This window comes from Pelecanus crispus, chromosome 22 (assembly GCF_030463565.1).
Source record: "Pelecanus crispus isolate bPelCri1 chromosome 22, bPelCri1.pri, whole genome shotgun sequence".
Lineage (NCBI taxonomy): Eukaryota > Metazoa > Chordata > Aves > Pelecaniformes > Pelecanidae > Pelecanus > Pelecanus crispus.
Genome location: NC_134664.1, coordinates 2,932,057 through 2,952,824, shown reverse-complemented (window position 1 = coordinate 2,952,824; position 20,768 = coordinate 2,932,057). Strand labels below are relative to the sequence as shown.

General features: G+C 58.8%; 2 protein-coding genes across 4 annotated transcripts; both read right to left on the bottom strand.

Annotated features, from left to right (window-relative positions):
* Window positions 1–284: 284 nt before the first annotated feature.
* On the bottom strand, window positions 285–8,478 carry SLC25A44 (solute carrier family 25 member 44). Of its 3 annotated transcripts, none has more exons than XM_075724398.1 (6): window positions 8,448–8,478; window positions 7,768–7,894; window positions 4,802–4,912; window positions 3,717–4,452; window positions 1,615–1,742; window positions 285–1,067 (listed from the first exon to the last, which is right to left on the bottom strand). In XM_075724398.1, exons 4-6 carry the CDS (start codon window positions 4,336–4,338, stop codon window positions 876–878), a joined length of 942 nt encoding a protein of 313 aa, XP_075580513.1. In that variant the 5' UTR covers window positions 4,339–4,452; window positions 4,802–4,912; window positions 7,768–7,894; window positions 8,448–8,478; the 3' UTR covers window positions 285–875. The 3 variants fall into 3 exon arrangements, 2 of the variants coding, with proteins under 2 accessions (XP_075580513.1, XP_075580514.1); XR_012831799.1 differs by lacking the exon at window positions 285–1,067 and adding an exon at window positions 2,218–2,666 and having other exon boundaries at window positions 1,710–1,742; XM_075724399.1 differs by lacking the exons at window positions 285–1,067; window positions 1,615–1,742 and adding an exon at window positions 3,227–3,371.
* Window positions 8,479–9,856: 1,378 nt separating this feature from the next.
* Window positions 9,857–18,915, bottom strand: SEMA4A (semaphorin 4A). The gene is made up of 15 exons (XM_075724352.1): window positions 18,864–18,915; window positions 15,255–15,404; window positions 13,930–14,090; window positions 13,733–13,795; window positions 13,546–13,644; window positions 12,960–13,068; window positions 12,726–12,842; window positions 12,470–12,600; window positions 12,203–12,372; window positions 11,973–12,123; window positions 11,274–11,463; window positions 11,057–11,172; window positions 10,806–10,966; window positions 10,609–10,721; window positions 9,857–10,488 (listed from the first exon to the last, which is right to left on the bottom strand). The coding sequence occupies exons 1-15, from the start codon at window positions 18,913–18,915 to the stop codon at window positions 9,857–9,859; spliced, it is 2,415 nt and encodes an 804-aa protein (XP_075580467.1).
* Between the last annotated feature and the right edge of the window lie 1,853 nt (window positions 18,916–20,768).

Here is a 20,768-nt window from a genome sequence, read left to right as displayed (position 1 = left end):
CTTAAACTAACTAAAGATGGGAAGTGGCAGCGGCCACCCTGAACATGCAGTATTGACACTCACATTGAACAAGGCCACAGAACAACCACTCAGTCCCCCAGAAATCAGAGTAAGCTTCCCTAAAATTAAAAAAAATTAAATAACAACAGATTAAAAACATAGGTTAGGTGTCAAAATTGCCATCAGCTAATTACAAACAGCCAACTCGACTCCTAACTTGCCTATCAGCCAGCTTGCTGTTTGAAGGATGAGAGATAGGAAACATTTTCCAAGAACATACAAAAAAAGGTATGTACACATCTATTCAAAACGCAGTAAATAAGGTCTTAAGTGGTTCCGGGTTACTCTCCTGTCACATCATCTAGAAATAAATGTGGGTGACTGGAGAAATTTACTTGTCTATTCTATTCTTCCAGCTTCCCACAGTACAACTGCAATCAGCACCCAACCCACGAGAGGGCTCTGCTGCAGTCTGTTAGACTCCCCTCCTCATAAGTTTGGCAAAGATTAAAATAATTTAAAGAATAAACTGGCTTTTTGCTTCAGCCAGTCTTTAATTTAAAAAAAAAAAAAAAAAAAGGGAATTAAGAATTCACCAGGATGCGTTCACACACCTGGCTGCTCTTGTATGAACTGTCACAGGCAAACAGCATTGCCGAAGGTCACATTTTGATCGTTTTAAGCAGAAACAGCAGCAGAGCATTGTGTTACAATCAAATCTAAAGAGGTGAATTGCAGTTGCTCTTGCTTCTGCCTTGTACTGTGAAACCAGTGGGAGACAAAGGAGACAGCAGCTGCCTCTCCTCCCGAGCTTTCAACTGTGACGGTCCAAATTCAGAGGGTTCAGAAGGCGGCTTCTCTTCCACCAGCTGCCTCTACCAGTGTCTTGAATCCACCAGCTCCGGGCGGAGGCTCAGCTTCTTCAGAGTTTCATACCCCACCACGATGACGATGGTGGAAGGAGTGGCCGAGATGATGCGGGCAGAGAGGCCTTTAGTCAGGCCCCAGGGACCTTCCTCCGCCATGAGCTGTTTGAAGGTGAGGATGATGGAGCTCTTGCCTTCCACCTGCAAAGCCAGAAGAAATATTCACAGAGCTGCCAGACTTCATGCTGAGCTGCTCTGGGGTTCTGCTCCAACTGAAGACTCTGGAGGCTACAGACGGGCCAGTCCAGTAACCTTCACCTAGTCTCTAGAATTCCCTGGGAAGCAAGAAGTCCTAAAGCAGCAGCAGTGAGTGGGATCCTTAGACTTGTCACCTCCTTCCTCCAATCTGCCCCCATCTAGAAGGGGCTGGATCAGCACGACAGCTCGAGTCTCACTAAAACTGACACTGCTAGAAGCACCTCTCCCTTTCTGAAGGATGCCGCATCTGCTGGGAAACCTCATTTGAGCAGTCCAGGTAGGCAGAAGCCAGCCCTGCTACCTGAGCTGCCTCCTATTAACGCTGAGTGCAAATTAAGCAGCATGATATCTAGGACAAAACAACCTACGAACAGAGAGAGAAGGGGAGCCGTTTACCTGAAGCCACAGAGATCAAAGAGCTGAGACTGAACCCCACCCCTGCGTCATGCTGTTGCTGCGGACAGACATGCCGAGCAGGCTGAGCTCTTACCTGAACCCGAGCCCTGATGACATCCATGGGGTTGGTGAGCGTGGAAGCTGTTGCAGCTGCAAGTGGCCCCGATATAGCTTGCAGGAGGAGATGGGGACAGTCCTTAGGAGTCAGGCTAGAAAGCTGTTCTGGGAACAGGAGAGAGAGAGAGTAAAGTCTCAGACGAGTGGCTGCTTATCAGTTCCTTAAGTCCACCTGCTAATTTAGACCGATTTGCAGTGGGCAGAAGCCCTGATTTACAACCTGCCACCTCCTCCCATAGCATATCTAAGTGGTGCTTTCTACACCAACCAGAAAGTTAGCAAAGCGCAGGGAGCAAGCCCGTAAACACCGCGGCAGCTCAGTGCTCCATCATACAGCTGAAACACAGGCTCTCAGACCTTCTGGGTTAACAGGGCAGAATCAGCTTATCTGTCCCCAAAGCAGAGCATGGAAACATCCACCCCTCCTTTTTAAAGGGGAAACCTTTAGGCAAGGCTATCAGAAGTTGTCTGCAGAGATTTGCACGGATCCAGAAAGCTGTCGCTACCACCGAGCACATTGTCCAAGAGATATCTACATGGTATCCCGCTGCGGGATCTTTAGGAGAAAAGCGCTACGTACTGCTCATCCCAGGGATTTCCTTGCTCTGCTCCTACCACCTGGCAAACGGGATTTGAATCTCCCAGACTTTTCTTGGTTAAAGTTGGACGGAAGACAGTCCAATAGTCCCAGTTTCTTTGGATGATGTGGCGGTTGTCTCTATCTGGCAAGGGGGAAGGAAGCTGCTCTGTTTGCGACCCAGAACACCGATCTGAATCCCTGCCAGCAGTGTACTTTGAGCCCCAAGGAAGGTTCAACACCGCTGCTGCTGCCAGCCGAGACCAGCACACTATCCAGGCACAGAGGACTAGAAAAGGCAGCCAAAGCAGGGATGTATCGACAGCCGGGGCTTATGTTTGGCATCGTCTTGATTGTCACTGCAGAAGACTAGGAAAGAGCAAACATCTGAAAGAGGCAAGCTCCGTTCTCTCCATATCAACTTGCTTGTTCTTAGATGTCCACTTTTGAACCTTTTTGGCATGAAAGTCTTACAATTAATACAGTGGATTTTGGTATTAAAAAATTGTTCACATGGAGAGTGAAGGGAGCGCTCCCAAGAAGTTCAGACTTCCCAAGCTGCTGTTGCCATTTAAATGCCACACCAATGCGTAACCAATGCTCCCCATCGCTACCAGAACGCGCCCACTCCAAAAAGCAAACTAGACATTCGAGACACCTCTGTTTTTAAAAGCAGATGATTTCCAAGATAGACTTCAAGCCCACTACAGTGCAATCTAAGCCTCTCATTATCATCACTTTTAGGCAGATTGCTATTAGGTAAATATTAGTGTAAAAACCACATGCAAAGCTGCATGACAAATCTAAAGGATTATCAGGGGCGGGGGGAAAGTAAATCTTAGCTGGCCAACATCTTTAGTATTTGGGAACACCCTGAGGATTACCAGAGCTGAGCCAGGGAGAGAGACCATACTGTTAAGTGTAGTTTTATATCACAAGGCTTGGTGCCAGTTTTAAAGCTACAGAAACCAAAGCATGATCTTACGGCAAAAAACCACGGAAGATTTGCCTGTTGTTTGGTTTTGCTATGAGATTTGTGGCTCTTAGAGGTCTTTTTGGCATATATGAGACTCCTGAGTCCGTGTGAACTGAAAGATGAATTATACTTACACGGTGGCTTCAAAACTCTGCCCAATGCCAGACAACAGCCTTCCTCACTTCCATGCAGAAAAGTAAGCATTATTTGGGATTAGCGGAAGAGAAAGTTAAAGTAGACGCATCAAGTCCCTCTTGCCTAGAGCCACCTAGTTTTAAGTCCTCTAGCTCTCCAGACCCCTATTCTTTAGTCTGCATTTAAAACAATACTGCTCTGTTAAACTTCCACCCAACATCTGCAGAATTTGTTTAAACTGGATTACAGCTCTTTGTTTCAAGGCAGGTTCTGCTCCCACCCCAAATCAAAGAGAGAAAGCAAATCACACTGGGTCCACAAGTTCAGAGGCGATCTGAGGGGCTTCTAGGTCTCCTAAAATAAGACACATTCAAAGTCTCCTTTCACTTACCGGCATAGAAGTGGTAGAAGGGCCACCAGACCGCACTGTTGGGAATATAGGTGAGCAGCGAGGCCACGTAGCCCCTGTAGAAGCCTCTAAAACCGTCGGCCTTGAAAATCTGTACAATGATGTCCTTGGTTTGGCCAAAGACCAACATCCGCTTGCCATTTTGGTTCTGCACCTTAAACCTGCCCATGCTTTCCCCCTTCCTCTGCATCATGAGATGCTGGGAGATCACATCGATGGGCACTGTGATGCTCTGGGCCACCAAGGAGGCTGAGCCGCCTGCCACCAGAGACTTCACAGCATTATTGTTGTTGTACCGTGACACATACTTTCGAGTGAGCTCATATGTTGTCACATAGCATTGTCCAGAGATCAGGGTGAAAGTGTTGACCAAAAAGCCACGGTAGAGCCCAGCTGTCCCTTCGGTCTGCAGGATTTTCACAAAAGCATCAAAAGTCCCGTTGTATAGGCTCTTGCCCTTCTGAACCTGCAACCGTGTCCGGATGAGCGTGAAAGGGTAAACGCTCACCCGGATCATCATAGTCATGCAAATCCCAAACACGTAGAATTTCCTTTTGTCCAGGTGTTCCCACTCAATGATGGGGATGTTGCGTTTGTCCTCCATGACTCCTGGGGGTGGGGTAGGAGAGGTGGTACGCCCCAGATCTACCTCAAAAGTACCGAGCAGATCCAGGCTCAGGCCTCCTATCTTGGCTGACTAGATTGGAAGTGCTGGCATCTGAAACGAGAGACACTTTCAGTAGACGACGAAGCGCCTAAGTTTGCTAAAGCAGCCTACGTCACCTAACTTTGCTGATTTTCCTGAAGTACAGAGAGCGCCCTTGCATAAACCATTGTGCTGGCAGAGTGGTGGGACTGTAACCTCGGGAAGCAGTGCCGCATCGCACGCTTGATGGCGGCACCTTCTGACGTCACTGTAGCTATTTGTTAAACTCTAACAGCAGCCCGCACACATGGCAGTTCTCACTACGGCCCAGGCTACTCTGCTGCAAAGCAAAGCTCGCCAGACTTTGCAAAGCAGTTTGAGATCCACAGAGGAAGAGCACTGCTCCAACAGCAAGCACTACCTTTTAATGAACACGCAGGAATATGGCTTGTCACCCGAAGCAGCTTCTCCCCAGTCATTCCGGGTTTGTGATGCTCCTAGATGTCAGGATGTCACTTTTCAGTTCCAGGCTCTGTACAAAGAAGGAAGTGACAAGTGTCCATTTGTGGTCCCAGATTCCCTGCACAAATGAGACACGTTTTTCTGGGCATTTCCATTTCGACCTTCCTAAAGCTGGAGGGTGATGCAAGCCAGGGAAGGGGGAAGAGAAGGTCGTGAAAAGAGGAGCAACAATGGGAGAACAAGGCAAGTGCAAACAGCCACGTAGAGTGTCCACGTTGATGACCAAGACCCTGAAAAGAAAGGGTTAAAAACTACAGCCCAGGGATCTCTCAGTTGAGCAGCGCCTAACTGCATTTTTCAGCTAAGGCGAGCAAAGTTCATCCTCACGTCCAATACTGCATCACCGCTTCTGGTATGACACTCACAAACCTGCCATCCGTCTGATCCTGGCAGCACTCAGAGCACCAGGAACCGAGGGACGGGGAGCAGAGGTCCTGGTTCAGCCTCCTCTGGCAGCCCCTTCCCGAGCCTGGCTCCCGCCCCTGATGCGCTGTCGCTGCGTCTCATCCCGCAGGCAGCCACGTCCCGGCAGTCACCAACAACTGCTTCTCCAGGACAAGACTCTCAGCAGTTCCACCCGCCTCCCTTTTGGCCGTAATTTGCTCTAACTGGGTGCATGATTAACCCAGCTTGGAATAAGCTAAGGGCCCGGCACGTACAAGCACAAAGAGAAGAGGATCTCAAAGAATCAGCCCAACGTGAAACCGATTATTTCACTGACCACAAGGACTTTCTTTCCATACCAAAAAAAAGCCTACAGGTCTTCAGGAATAACTGCTAAATTATTAGAAAGGGCTTGACTGCAGCTGCATCACAGCTAATATTCCAGGCTCTGGCAAATGGGTGTTTGAAGTCTGTGTGAACTGTTGGAGAGCGGAGCAATACCAAGCAGCTCCACTTGCAAATGCAGAAACTGCAACAGGCGTGCCAAACCCAGAGATCTGAAAACAGATTCGCTTGTCACACAGACTGAGTGAGGACTCGAATTTAACATGAGATGCAGTCAACACCATACACCAATGCGGGGGCCATTTTACGTTATCAGTGTAATGCAGAAAGGCCATAGCATAAATGCCTCCAAATTGCAGGCTTCATGACGAGAGCTCAAACAGTCGAGAGCCATTTGGTTAGAAATGCAATAACAAAACAACTGGCAATTATTTACCTCTGGCACAGAGAGGAAATTATGATTATGAAATTATTGGGGGGGGGGGGGGGGGGCTATTAACAGACCATTTCATTGCCTATCTGCCAACAAAATATTTGCTTAACATCAGCAAACAGCGTTACAGGCTGCCACGGCTCCTGCTGATGGACAATAAAGTTAAAAATACCCAAGGGCATCCAGGTCCAACAGGGAGCGTGGGGGAAATCCTATTTTACCTAGTACAAAAAAACCTTACACTTCATTGTTACAGTCAATTGACTTGACAGATAATGCATAACAAATACCATGGCTTGTCTAAACAAAAGTTGTATTGCTTTAATTATAATTACAGTATTATTGGTTCGCTAATACAGGCATAATTAGACAGCATAAAGCTTCCTACACAGGAATTATCTGCACACAGCACCTACGAGAACATTATTTCGTTCTTGTTAGGAGTCCCACTAGCTTAATATTTTATAAAAAAATAAAATAAAGGCTAGCCAACGCAATTTCCTGGTGAAGCCTGAGGGTTTAGTCCATACTCCAAATTCCTCTGCCACCCAAAAACTGAACCATATGCAACAGAGCTCCCCATGTGAAAGGTAAGGTACCTGCTAAGAAAAATCCTCGTTGCTGCAAGAAGGAAAACAAACAATAACAAAAGATTCCTTGATTTTTATTTAGTTTTATGTGCTAGACTGCTTTTAGAATTTTAGCCATAACCTCCTTGAGGAAATAACTGTACTATCTTCAGACTCTTGCTAATAACTACTTCATTCAGGATCTAAATTAGAAAGACAATGTCACTTTAATCCCAGGGCCCGCAAGCAATCAAAGCCGTAAGTTCCTCCTGCGGGGAGGTGATGAGGGAAGGCATCCTGGCATCACCAGGGATGCTTCGATTTGCCCCCCATGGCCACAATTCTTGCTGTGCCAAGACGAGAGTTTTGCTCAGAGCATTTATTCTTCCAGAAATCAAATCTAAGGCCTTGCTCAGAGCAGTGATTTTGTTGCGTCCAGTTTCAGTAACTCTTTGATGACCTTCCAAGTAATTTTGGGGAGACTGATATCAAAGTAATTGCTAAATCTCAAAAGAACTGGCCTGCCCTCCAAAACGAAATACATCAGCTTCTCTCCCAGGTCACAGAGCCATTCTGTACTTCAACACTTGCCGCGCCAAAACTACACTTCAGTAGACCTATACAGATGGTGACTCCTCACCGTGAATAGAAAAGCATTCCTTGAATTTCTGCCTAGGAATTAAAAGCAGAGGATTGACAAGCAGACCATACCTGCTTCTGCTCTCTTGCTAGTTTGCGGTATGACCTACAGGATACAGCTTCAGCCTCCTCAACACAGACCGCAACTTAGTATGAACTCCTCACCGATCTCTCTCCTTTTAATGCAGCCCCATCAATCTGTCCTCCAAACCGCTTTTGCTGCAGCTGTATCTAAATATGATTCTTTGGCAAATAAAGACAGGGCCTTTGTGTACCCCTGGCCAAGGATGTCGCCTGCTCAGCATACTAATAATGCCTTAGCACGACAGCTTGGGAACCATCCAGAAGCAGGCGGCGAGGCCACCTTTCCAAGCCCCAACCGCTCCACGCGGTTGCCTGTGGAGATCCTCTCAAGTGGGAAAGCATGAGCTCAAACAAATCCAGTACAAGTCTCTCAAACGTGAAGCCTTTTATCTGTGCCACGTTACGCTGAACCTGGTCTAAGCAGGCAGCTCCGTTTTCAGTCTTTACCGTCGCGCTCCTTAAATTTACCCCAGGATGGAAGCGGATAGAAAGCCAGCCTCGCTGAAGATCTGCAGTTCCTCCACGAGCAGCTGTCTCTCTGTAAACGATGAGGCAGAGACACTCTAAGGCCAGCACTTCCCAAAACACCCACAGCCTCGCGCTGCCTTCCCCTCACCTCCCGCGGGCAGGCAGCCGTGGGCAGGAGCCGTGCGGCTGGCGCACCAAACCACCCTCCTACCTCAGGGGCGAAGCCATCAGCGTTTACGTTGGGCCAGACAAAAAAAAAAAAAAAAAAATCCGAGGTGCTTTAAAGGCAGCCAACACGTGCAAAGTTTGGCACGGGACCCGCTCAAGGTCACTGAGCGGATTAGCAGTGGTGCCTTTCCCAGCACCCTGGCTTCATGTCGCAGACATGTCGCAGGCATATCGTAGGCATGTCGCACTCTCCCCCCCCCACACCCCGGCAGCTTTGCTCCCCGGGCTCCTCAACGCCGCAGCAGCCGCCTCCCCACCACCCACCTGCCGCCGGCCCCCGCCCCACAGCCGGCCCCGAGCCGGGCCGCCGCCCGCCCCGGCCAGGCCTCCTCCTCCCGCCGCACAACCGAACCCCCCCATTCCCGCCCCGGGCCTGGCCTCCGCCGCCCCCTCACCTCAGGCCGGCGGGCGGGAGGCCCCCGCCCCGCCCGGCCGCGCCACCGGCCGGTCCCGCCGCCCCATGGCCGCTCCCCCCCCCCCCTCCCCGCCTCGGCGGCCGCCGGCCGGAAGTGAACGGCGGCGGCGGCAGCGCGTCGGGGCCTCGCGCTGCCGCCCGAGCAATCAGAGCCCGAGCAGCGGCGCCATCTTGGGGAAGGGCTGACGCCGCTCCGGAAGAGCCCCCCGCGCACTTCCGGCCGCAGTAAAGAGGCCGGCCGCGCTGCCCGGCGAGCCGCGCAGGGACGGACTGCGCATGCGCCTACCTCCCCCGCGCCCGCCCCTTAAAGCGCCAGCACCACCCTACAGCTCTTAAAGGGCCAGCGGCCCTTAACGACTGGGCGCCGCTCCTGTGTTTCCCGCGAAGAATTCACGTGCTGGCTGCCGGAAGGGCAGAGGGCACGGCGAGGCTGCACATGAAGGCACGTTCTCCGCACGCCCAGGCGCTGCGTGTGCACGCGCGTCGCACCGGTGCGCACCTTGCATGGCCTCGCGCGTGCACACGCGTGCCGCGAGCGTGCTGCACATGCGCCTTGCACACCCCTGACATTGCACAGATGGGCAAGCACCCCGCACACGCCCGAAAGCCAGAGGCCGAGGGGCCTGGGGCGGCTCCTTGGACCCAGCAGCACAACGCAGTAGCTTTTGCTTTTTAATAAAAAAACACAAATGTACAAAGAGGAGGAAAATTTACAGCTGGTTCGTCTTAAAAAAAAGAAGGCTCAACGTCATCAAAAAAAGCAGCAGGGACCGACCCCGGGGGGGCAGCTGGCGGGAAGTGGGGGGTCCACCACCACGGCTGCCCAGGGTCAGGGCGATGGGGTGTCCCCCAGCACCCAGGGCAGTGGGGAGCAGGGCGCGGAGGTCTGGCAGTGCAGGGTGGGTGCCCGTGGGGTTGCCTTGTGGAGCCTATCCGGGCTCGGCTTTCCCCATTTTGGAGCTTTTATGGATCCCAGGGTTTTTTCCCTGGGGTGACACCAGTGTCAGCACCGACCAACTTTGCCCGTCCCCACCCCACGGCCTTGCCCCACGGCCACGTCCTGCCCTCAGCCCCGTGTCTTTGCCCCGCGGCCACGTCCCTCCTCTGGGCCCACGTCCTTTCCCTGTCTGCACGTCCTTTCCCTGTCCCCGTGTCCTTCCCTCACCCCCCACTCTGCCCTCATCCCACCTCCTTGCCCCATCCCACCCCCTTGCTGCTCCCAGGGACCCACCCCGCCCTGCTTCCCCCCGCCATTACCCCAAAATGTTACCTTATCTTAAACCACCTGTATTAAATTAAAAAAAAAAAAAAAAAAGAAAAAAACCTTCACATTCATATCCCCCACGCATCCCACTGCTTCTCCACGGTCTCCCTGACCCGGTGGCAGCGTCACGCCGTGTCCCCCGCCGGGACGTGGACCCTGTTGTTATCGGCGTCGATGTCCCCATCAAGCTGGAGGCAGCAAGGGTGGGAGCCTTCCTCCTCCTCCTCCTCCCCGGTGGGGACCACGGGTGCCGGGGGCTCTCCGGTCCCCCCGTTGAGGGGTACCTTCTCCTGGTGCTGGGATGGGGGGCTGTGAGGCGTGCTGCACCCCTGCACCTTGCTCCTGGCTTTGAGCTGGTTGCAGTGGGCGAGGAGAACCAGGCAGGCGCCCGCGGCCAGCGTCACGGCCAGCAGCACCGTGACGGTGACAAACTGGGACCAGTAAGACTGGGGGGTGCCGGCAGCTGAGGACCCCCAAGCCAAGTCCTCCTCAGCCAGCCCGTCCGGCTGGGGGGCTGCCCCACTGGGGTCCTGTAGCTGGTAGTGAGCCACCGTCCAGGTGTAGCCGTTCTCAGTGGCCTGGCACTTGTAGGTGCCGGCGGTCCCCCGTTGCATGATGACCACCAGCGTGTGGTTGGGCAGCAGCGCCGTGGCCCCCCGGCCCCCCTGGCCCCCAGGCTGCTGCCAGCTGTAGGTGGCCAGGGCGGAGCGGCGGGGGCACGGCAGATGGACCACGGCATTGAGCCGGGGGCTGAGCCCTGTGGGGTGCGGAGGAGGAGAGCAGGGTGATGCAGTGCACCCCATCTACCCCCCTCCCAACCCTCCGGTCCCCATCCCGCTGCACCCTGACCCTGTCCCGCCGCGTCCCCATACTCAACTCTTTGGGGCGGGATCGTCCGGTGCCCCCCAGGCTCGGGGCATGGCCACACTCCTCCCGCGGTGGCACATGGCAGCTGGGCTCCCCGCCTTGACGTCCTGCAGCCACACGCTCCTGCAGCCGGGAGAGTGGCATCAGCATCCCGGTCCCCTCCGCATCCCCTTTCCCGTCCTCATCCCGCTGCCTCTCCCAGCTCACTTGTCCTCGGCGGCGGAGGTGGGCTGGCAGGAGCCCTCGAGGCTGTGCCAGGCGCAGTACGGGTCCCGCGCCAGCACACACTCGGCGCAGCTCCGGTGCAGGCTGCAGTTGGCCAACGGGACTTGGAGGATGCCACCGGAGTAGCCCACGTAGAGGATGCCCTGGGGAGGGAGAGGTGTGGGGCTGAGCCTCCCCTGCGCCCACCCCGTGCCGGCCTTGGGGTGGGCTGCTGGGTCATCCCCGTCCCCTACCTTCCCCGGGGCCAGCAGTAGGTTCTTCACTGGCTCCGGCGTCTCGAAGAGCTGGATGCTCTCCACGATGTGGGGACCCTCGGGCAGCTCCACCGCTTTGTGCAGGAAACCCTCCGCTGCAGGGGTGCAGGGGATATCACCAGTGTTTTGGGGGGGGCCAAGGGAAGGGTAGGAGGGGTGCCCAGGCACCCTGTGTGTATCCCCCACACAAACCCACCTGTGGCCAGGAACATGACGCGGTAGGTGGCCCCTGAGATGTCATGAGTCTCATCCACCACGATGCGTGTGTACGTGACGTCCGTCTTCACCAGCAGCGGCCGCCCCTGGGTGGGTGACACCTTCCCGTCCATTAGGAAATGGTCCTTCATGAAGGTGAGGGCTTTGTCAGAGGAGGGACCCATGTAGCACTGCAGGGAGAGAGGAGTTGGTGCTGGTGTGGGGAAACTGAGGCATGGGGAGGGGGGGGAACGTGCCACCAGCCCATGCCAGCATCAGTTGGGTGCAAAAGGAACCCCCCTTCCCTTTCCCATCCCGCTTGCAACACCACCACCATCTCATAGAATCATTGAATCGTCAAATCATAGAATCATTGAATCGTTGAGGTTGGCAAAGACCTTTAAGATCATCCAGTCCAACCATTAACCTCACACTGCCAAGTCCACCACTAAACCAGTTAAGGTCAGAGGAATAATTTCAGCCTTGGTGGCTGGATTATTTTTGAATGAAAGTACAACTAGGAATCATTAAGGTTGGAAAGGAGCTCTAAGATCATCAGCCCAACCATCACCCCAACACCCCCATGCCTATCTCACCCCAGTGTGAGCACACAGGGTAAACTGGGACAGACAAACCCCTCCCCATGGGGACCAGCATTGTCCCCTGGGAGGGTCCTGCCCCCCGGGTGGGCAGCACTCACGCTGCCGGGCCGCGGACTCATGTCGGGGCCACCGTAGACCGTCCAGCGGGAGCTCTCCTTGTTCAGCTCCTTGTATTTGCCCTCGAAGACCTCTTCCAGAGCCTCCTGGCTGTAGGCACAGACGGCGGCGCTGCCCGCCCTGCCCGCCTGCCTGCAAGGACAGCACGGTGGGCATGGGCACGACGCGGGTCCCCAGTGCACCCGCAGCACCCTTGGGTGCCAGGACTCACCACTGCGAGGTGAAGACGGCATAGAAGTCGGCACGGCCATCGCGGCGGGGCAGGGCGAAGGCGTGATGGATGACGTTGAAGGGGACGTGGCCGGGATGCGAGCACACCAGTTGGGCTTTCAGGAACGTCGTCCACTTCTTCTGCAGCACCTTGTCCCCCCCGACATCGCTCTGCGGGAGCCGGGAGGGCGCTCAGCTCGGCGGCGACAGGAGCTGGGTACCCCCATCGTCACCCATCATCATCCTCCGTCACCGTCCCTGCACCCACCTTGCAGACACGGGCCACCCGCGGCACCAGGAGCCGCTCGAAGAAATCAAACTCATCGGCCGTCTCCTCGAAGAAGAAGTAGACCTTGTCATCTCCAGGGATGCTGAAGGAGGCCACGAAGGCGGCGTCGGCTGTGGGGCACAGCCAGGGCAGGCGGGTGAGGAGCTGGAATTGGGGGGGGGGGGGGCTGCTGCAGGTACCCCCCGGCACGGGGAGGGTGATTGGGGCTGGGGGTCCTCCCAAGGACCCCACTCACCTGAAAGCCAGCGGAGGAAGGCGTCCGTCTTGAGCAGGGTCCGGCTGCCCAGCGAGCGGGAGATGATGGGCTCGTTGCCCTGGAAGTTGTTCATGGTGCCGGTGTAGAGCTCGCCGTCTGCTCGGGGATGGGGTGGGGGTGAGCCGCGGCAGGGACCACCCCCCGCCGCCGTCACCCTCCACTCCATCCCAGGGTTGGGTGCCCACCCATGGGGGCCACTGGCCCCGTACTCACCCACCAGCAGGGCTGTGTAGGTGTGCTGGGGGTCAAAGGGGCACTGGCCCTTCCCGTCCAGGAAAGGTTGTCCTCTGCCGCTGGACACCAGCGTGAAGTTCTCCAAGTGCTGTGGGAAAGAGAAGAAAAATCAGCTGTTGGAGTTAAACCAAACCCAAATTCTGCAAGAAACGGCTGTGGGCTCCCTCTGGCCTGTGGGGAAGCCGCGGTGCTCACCACGTGCTCAGCAAGTGGGGAAGCTGAGGCAGGACAGGCTGCCTGGGGTCACCCGCGGGAGCCGGGACCCAAAATCAGGGGTTTACCACCCGCATCCGACCTGGCAGGTGAAAAGCCGCTGGCAGCCGTGGTTAGAAACACCACCGGCAACTTTTGGGCATGAAAAGCAAAGATGGACCCCGGTGGCGGGGGGCACCCGGCACCCCATGTCCCAGGGCACTTCTGATGCAATTAGCTCACATCCCCCATCCTGCTGGGGGTCCCGGGCGATGGCTATTCCTATTTTGTGGCTCCTCACGGCAATGCCACACCGTGTCCGGAGAACCCCCCCCGCCTTGTCCCCGTCTTTGGCGGGGGGGATGACACTCACGACGTAGGTGCAGGCGGGGCTGAAGGCGTAGGTCCCGCAGACGTAGAGGTGGGTCTGGTTCAGGGCCACAAGGACCCGGATGAAGTTGAAGCACTCGGTCTGCGCGGGGGAAAGAGCGGAGGCGGGGGCTAAGCACCCCTGCAGCTCTTGGGGGACCCCCCCAGAGCCCCCCACCGTGCCGTCTCACCTCCTCGCTCTTCTTCTTAAAAGCACACTCGGCGGTTTTCTCGGCCGTGGGTCCCCATGTTATCTGCGGAGGGCAGGGAGAAGGGTCCACAGCTGCTGAGCCAGGCCACGACCGCCCAGCCCGAGTGGGGAAACTGAGGCACAGGGGAGGGCATCCCCCCGCCGCCTCCAGCCTTCCCAAAAGCGGCGGCTGCTCACCGAGGCTTTGGCACTGATGCTGCCCGGAGTGCCGACGGTGAGGGCCAGCAGCCGGTCACGCGCCCCCACGTACAGCTCCTCCTCGCTCTCGTGCAGGAGGAAGACGTCGTAATGGTAGACGTTGTCCTGGCTGAAATGGGTCAGAGTCCGTCGGGGGTCCCCTGGCAGGAGCAAAGGGGGATGACCGGGGCCACGGGACACACACACACGCTTGCCCCAACACCACCGCCGCCGTCAACCCCAGGCGGATGCGGCAGCAGCTGCCGTTGCGGCTTGTGCCACCTCTTACGTAGGAAATGGGGTGCGTTGCTTCCCCCGCGGCCCCCCACATCGTCGTCCCCACTTCCTCCTCTAAGTCTCCACCTCCCCCCCGCTCGCGTCCGCTCTGCAAGAGCTGGACGTCTGCAAGCTGCAAAGCCCGTGCATCCCTCGCGCTCCGACGCCGCTTTGCTGTCCTGTCAGAAACGGAGCGAGCGCGTTTTTCCCTGTCGGGCTGCAAACTCTGCCCGTGATGCTTTGGGGCCAACGGCCATGGGGCGATGCTCCGTTCTGGGGGATGAACCGCCCCGAGGTGCCAGCCTCGGTGGGGGTCACGAGCCCCCACGCTGCCCTCGAGCACAGTTGGAGGCCGCAGGCTTCTTGTTTGTCCCCGCCAGCCACCGAAACAGGGGAAAAGAAAAAGGAGATTTTGCAATTCTCAGAACAGCTGCGTGGGGAAGGGGAAGTGGCAGCGCAAGGCAGGGGCCTTGGGAAGGCACAGCCCTGCCGTGGGGACACGGACGTCTCCTGCCTGCCCGAACGCCGCCATCCCACAGCACGGCCAAGCCCCCTTCTTTGCCGCCTGCCATTTGGCTGGACACGCCGGGCAGGATGCAGTGCCCTGTTCTGCCAAGGAGGAAGCTTTTTCCTCCACCCAGGGTGGGCCTGAGCGGATCCCCGGGTGCCAGGTGGGTGCCGAAAAACCACCCTGCTAGAGCTGGCACCCTGGGGTGCACCCAGCTCCCGCTCCCAAAGGTGTTTGGGTGCCGACCGGCCTCGCTACCTCTGCCCCTGCAGCGGCCCGTAGCCCTTCGCATCACCCCACTGCCACCAGCGCCCGTCCCCAGCCCCGTAGCCGCCATCCCGCTGCCCCAGCCCTGCGCGGGGCTAACGAGAGGGGTGACGAGGCGGGGAGGCTGCGATGGCGAGCAGCCCACGGGTCGCTGGTGCCGGGTGCTCAGCCCTGGGGACAGATCCTCTCCCACGCCGATGCTGTCCCTCCCCGCAACCCAGCTTGTCCCCGTCTCCCCTCCCCAGCCCTTTCGCCCTCCCGGTGCCGTACTCACCGCTGGGGAAGGCGACGCGGGGCAGGGGCTCGGTGGGCTCGGCGCAGAGCACGGCAGCCGGCATCACCACACCACAGAGCAGGCGGAGGGCAGCTGTGGGCATGGCGGGGTGCGGCAGGGATGCACCCCTCGAGGGTCCCAGCACCATCCCTGTGGGAAGGGCGAGGGTTGGGGCAAGCGCTGCCAAGGCTGTGTGTCACTGAGCGGAAACGAGAGGAAGGGGGGGGCCAGCACTCGGCGCAGGCGGGCCACGGGGCCCCAGCGCCTGAAGCTTCAGCCCCCAAACGCGAATGAGAGCTTCCCACTGCCACCCTGGCACAGGCAGAGACGTCCCCACGCCCTGCTGGGGTCCCTGCACCCGGACCCCCCTGGCACAGGGGTATCCAGATGCTCCTGCCTTTGCTCCCTGCAGAGCCCCACAGTGCCCGGCCCCATCAGGGATTCCTCCGTGCGGCTCCATCAGCAGCCGGAGGGTCCACAAAATTAGGGGGGGGGGGGAATGGGACACCCCCCTCTTGCAGCTCTTTTTTTGCAGCTCTTGCCGGAGGCAACGGGGAAAGAGCAATGTTGCGAGAACCGCGTGGTCCCCAGGACCCCTTGCAGGTGGCCACCGTGTCCCCAGCGAGCGGCATTACCTCTCCGGCAGGCGAGGACCGAGCTGGCTCACCTCCGTCCCTGGAACCTCGGCACCCAGCAGGCGCCTGGCCGCAGGGGGCTGCAGCCAGAAGACCCTCGCGGGCCCATGCCCAGCGCCCAGGTCCAACCGCGCTGCCAGGCTCCCAGCCCGGCTCGTGGCAGGGCTCGCTTGCAGCTCAGCCCAGCCCAGCGTGGCCCCGCCAGGGACTGCGGGAACCAGAAAGTCCTGCTGGAAGAGGACGAGCCTCAGCAGGTTGGGGCAGCGGGCGCCTGCTCCCGCCTCGCCTGCGTCGTGTCCCCGTGGGGAGGGCAGCGAAGCCTGGCGGAGGGAGCGGGGATGGGAGCCGGGGTGCTCTGCTCCTCCAATTGGGGAGCCCAGGGGGGTGACGCTGGGGGAAATGGGGTGCCTGGGTTCCCTTCCGGGCGTTGGGGAAATCTTTGCGGTGAGAGCAAAGCAACGTCATTTCTGCTGCTGACTGCGAGGATCGACAGCGGGGCCGAGCATCACACCCACGAACAGCTCCACGAGGCCAAGCATTGCATCCCCAAACAGCCCCACGAGGCCGAGCATCACCCCCAAACAGCCCCACGAGGCCGAGCATCACCCCCATGAATGGCCCCATGAGGCTGAGCATCGCACCCCCAAACAGCCCCACGAGGCTGAGCATCACCCCCAAACAGCCCCACGAGGCCGAGCATCACCCCCATGAATGGCCCCATGAGGCTGAGCATCGCACCCCCAAACAGCCCCACGAGGCTGGGGATTGCACCCCCAAACAGCCCCACGAGGCCGAGCATCACCCCCATGAACAGCCCCACGAGGCCGAGCATCACCCCCAAACAGCCCCACGAGGCTGGGGATTGCACCCCCAAACAGCCCCACGAGGCCGAGCATCGCCCCCAAACAGCCCCATGAGGTTGAGCATCGCACCCATGAACAGCCCCACGAGGCTGAAGATTGCACCCCCAAACAGCCCCACGAGGCCGAGCATCGCCCCCATGAACAGCCCCACGAGGCTGAGCATCACCCCCAAACAGCCCCACGAGGCTGGGGATTGCACCCCCAAACAGCCCCACGAGGTCGAGCATCTCCCCCAAACAGCCCCACGAGGCCGAGCATCGCCCCCAAACAGCCCCATGAGGTTGAGCATCGCACCCATGAACAGCCCCACGAGGCTGAAGATTGCACCCCCAAACAGCCCCACGAGGCCGAGCATCGCCCCCAAACAGCCCGGAGCTGTCCCACCAGCCAGGCTCCCTGCAGCCTCCATCCTCTACCCCAGGCTGCTCTGGGATGGCTGTGGGCGAGAAACCCACTGAAGCCAAAGCCCTGGGGTCCCCCCAACAGCACAGCCAAGGCTGAGGTACCCCAATATCCCGCTCCAGACAAGGCTGAGGAGCATCCCGCCCTGTCAGGGCCTCCTTACCTGCCTGCCCTGGTGCCACCATCCGCCCACCGGGACACCGAGCCCCGGGAGGGCAGCGCTCTCCCGGCCACCTTGCTTGGCCGGGACAGAAAGCTCCTTGTAAGCACAGAAAGTAGGTTACTCTGCCCCGGATTTCCCACTTGGCGGAGGGTTGGCTGAGAAACGGGGCTGCACGGAGGCTTGGACCGGCCGCATTGTTCTGCCCTGGGCCGGAGCCACTGGGGCCGGCAGCGGGGGAGGAGGGATGGGAAAAGGAGCGGAGGCTCCTCGGCGAGGCTGAAGGCTCAGGGGGACTGTGGCGGGGCTTGGGGAAAGCGCCCGCAGCGTGTTCCCCCAGCGCGAGCCGGCTCCGATACAGGGTGTGAAGCGAGAGCAGCCTCAAGGCTGCTCCAGCGGCATGGGGAGCCGAAGCTCCATCACATCCCCGTCCCTCCTCCTTTCTGGGGCCCCTGGCCAAAGTGTTCTGGGGACGCGCCGGGGCGGGGGGACATTACAGTCTCCCTGCGCAGGATTTGGCCCGTGGAAACCAGAGGAGCATCACCAAGGGCCTCTCGACATCAGGGTGGTTTAGTTTTCCCTGGTGCTTTCAGCTTCACCACGGCCGTGGCTCCGTGGGACTTGGGCCCCTGTCCCACCCGCTCTCCAGACTCCCTCCAAGCCAAGGAATATTTTGCTGCCGATAAACACACATCCTCCTCGCAAAGAGCGCTTTAACCCGCCCCGGGACGGAGCCAGCCCCAGCCCATGTGCTCAGCAAGGTGAGACGCGCTGGCACAGGGCAGGCGTGAAGCCGGCGGCCACGTCGGCACCGATCTCCTGGCTGCCGACACTTTCCCCGTGCCTCAGTTTCCCGAGCAGCTGGGAACCGGGCTCCCCCCGCAGCAGGGAAGAGCGTAGCCGTCCTTTACCTCTTGTCCCCAGCCCCCTGCCCGCGTTCCCCCCAGGAACATCCCTGCGGCGTTGGGAGCGCGGGGATGCGTCCAAGACCCAGGCAGAATTCCGGGGCTGGGGCAGCCCGGCTCAGACTGGGGGAGGCTCCTTCGATCCCCCCAGAGCCGGAGCAGGAGGGGGTGCAGGGGAAAGCAAGGGAGGAGGGGGGGATGCAGTAGGGATAGGGGAGGATGCGGGGGAGGAATCTGGGGGGCACGGGGGGAGATAGGGGAGGGATTCAGGAGGTGGGGAATGCAAAGGGCAGGCTGCAAAGGGTGGGGACAGATGTGGGGTGGTGCAGGAGGGGGACAGGAGGATGCACAGGGGGGAATTGGGGGATAGAGGAGAGGAGGGGTGCAAAGGAGATACGGGAGGAAGACGGGGGGGCACGGGAGGGGCGCAGAGGCAGGGCTGCAAGGTGGGGGATGCAGGGAAGCTCACGCTGGGGTCAGGACCTCAGCCCCTTTGTCAGTGCCTGGCAGCATCGGCGCTGTCGGGGGGGTCCCCAAAGCCCGTCCCCACTATGGCGACTGCCCCCAGCCCCGGCTCTGCCTCCCGCCCCCCAATAGGCACCCCCAGCCCGGCCCTGGCCCGGTCCCGCTGCGGTGGTACCGACCTGTGGCAGCACCCATGGCCGAGCGGCCGGGGAGGCCTGGCGGGAGCAGCATCCCTGCGGGGCCAGCGGATCCTGCTCCCGTCGCCATGGCTACGGCTGCGGCTGGCCTCCCCCCCCAGCCCCCCCACGCAGCCACGCACGGACACACAGACAAGCTCGACAGATGGACACGTGCATAGGCACGGATGGGCGCGCACCGGCACGCGCACAGGCGCCGACACGCATGGACCTGCATGCACACGCGTGAATGTGCGTGCACGGCTCACACACACCCCCCCCGCAGCTGCGGACAGACAGACAGACACAGCCACCCACATGCACACAACAGCACACTCACTTGCATCCCCTCCACCACCTCTCTTGACACCTTCCTGTGCCCCCAAAACTACATCGTGTCCCTTCACCCCCTCTTTGCTCCCCCCTTATTTGCACCATGTCCCTGCACCCCCATCTCTGCATCCCTGCACCTGCATCCCACCTCTGCACCCCCATATCCACACTGCACCCCCAAATCTGTGCTGCATCCCTGCACCTGCATCCCTGCACCCCACCTCTGCACCCCCATATCCACACTGCATCCCCAAATCTGTGCTGCATCCCTGCACCTGCATCCCTGCATCCGCATCCCTGCACCCCCATATCCACACTGCATCCCTGCACCCCATCTCTGCACTCCCATATCCACACTGCATCCCTGCATCCCCATATCCACACTGCATCCCATCTCTGCACTCCCATATCCACACTGCATCCCTGCACCCCATCTCTGCACTCCCATATCCACACTGCATCCCATCTCTGCACTCCCATATCCACACTGCATCCCTGCACCCCCATCCCTGCACCCCCATATCCACACTGCATCCCTGCACCTGCATCCCTGCACCCCACCTCTGCACCCCCATATCCACACTGCGTTCCTGAATCTGCACTGCATCCCTGCACCTGCATCCCTGCACCCCCATATCCACACTGCATCCCTGCATCCCCAAATCTGCGCTGCATCCCTGCACCTGCATCCCTGCACCCCATCCCTGCACCCCCATATCCACACTGCATCCCTGCATCCCCAAATCTGCACTGCATCCCTGCACCTGCATCCCTGCACCCCATCCCTGCACCCCCATATCCACACTGCATCCCTGCATCCCCAAATCTGCGCTGCATCCCTGCACCTGCATCCCTGCACCCCATCCCTGCACCCCCATATCCACACTGCATCCCTGCATCCCCAAATCTGCGCTGCATCCCTGCACCTGCATCCCTGCACCCCATCCCTGCACCCCCATATCCACACTGCATCCCTGCATCCCCAAATCTGCGCTGCATCCCTGCACCTGCATCCTGCACCCCCATATCCACACTGCATCCCTGAACCTGCGCTGCATCCCTGCACCCGCATCCCTGCACCCCTGTCTCGGCCCCCCCATCGCGGCTCTCCCGTTCCAGATGAGCTGTGCGGGCTCTGGCTGCCTGCGCTGCCTGGCTTTGGGGGTCCCGGGGTTCGGGGCCCAGCCGTGGCACCACCAGCAGCTGCCAGGAACTGGTCCCGATTGGGCTGCGTGTATCCCCATGCTGCCAGAGCACCCACGGCACCCGATTACAGCACTTCCCTCCCCGAAACTTCCCTTGCCAGGAAGTCTGGCCAAACTGGCCCCACCAGATCCCACTTCTCCTTTGGACCCTGCCCTCCTTCCCCTTCCCAGGTGTGTGGGAGCGGGGTGCTGCGTGCCCCGAAACAGGATCCCCCGCCGTTGCTGCTTCCTCCCTCTGCAACCACCTTCCCTGCACGACGTCAGGCAGGGACCCCCTTTGTCCCCAGCCTGCGATTTGCACAACCACGCGTGAGGCACGCGGGGAAGGTGCCAGCCCTCCTCTTTGCACGAGCTGGGGTGCCCGTATCAA

Coding starts and splice junctions, on each gene's coding strand:
- SEMA4A (XM_075724352.1), bottom strand. CDS start 18,915: ATGCTGCTCCCGCCAGGCCTCCCCGGCCGCTCGGCCATGGGTGCTGCC. Junction 12,843..12,959: donor CTACACAGCCCTGCTGGTGG/GTGAGTACGGGG, acceptor ATCCCCGAGCAG/ACGGCGAGCTCTACACCGGC. Junction 10,489..10,608: donor GGACGATCCCGCCCCAAAGA/GTTGAGTATGGG, acceptor CGCACCCCACAG/GGCTCAGCCCCCGGCTCAAT.
- SLC25A44 (XM_075724398.1), bottom strand. CDS start 4,338: ATGGAGGACAAACGCAACATCCCCATCATTGAGTGGGAACACCTGGAC. Junction 1,743..3,716: donor CTTCTACCACTTCTATGCCG/GTAAGTGAAAGG, acceptor TCCTGTTCCCAG/AACAGCTTTCTAGCCTGACT. Junction 1,068..1,614: donor TCATCAGGGCTCGGGTTCAG/GTAAGAGCTCAG, acceptor CTGGCTTTGCAG/GTGGAAGGCAAGAGCTCCAT.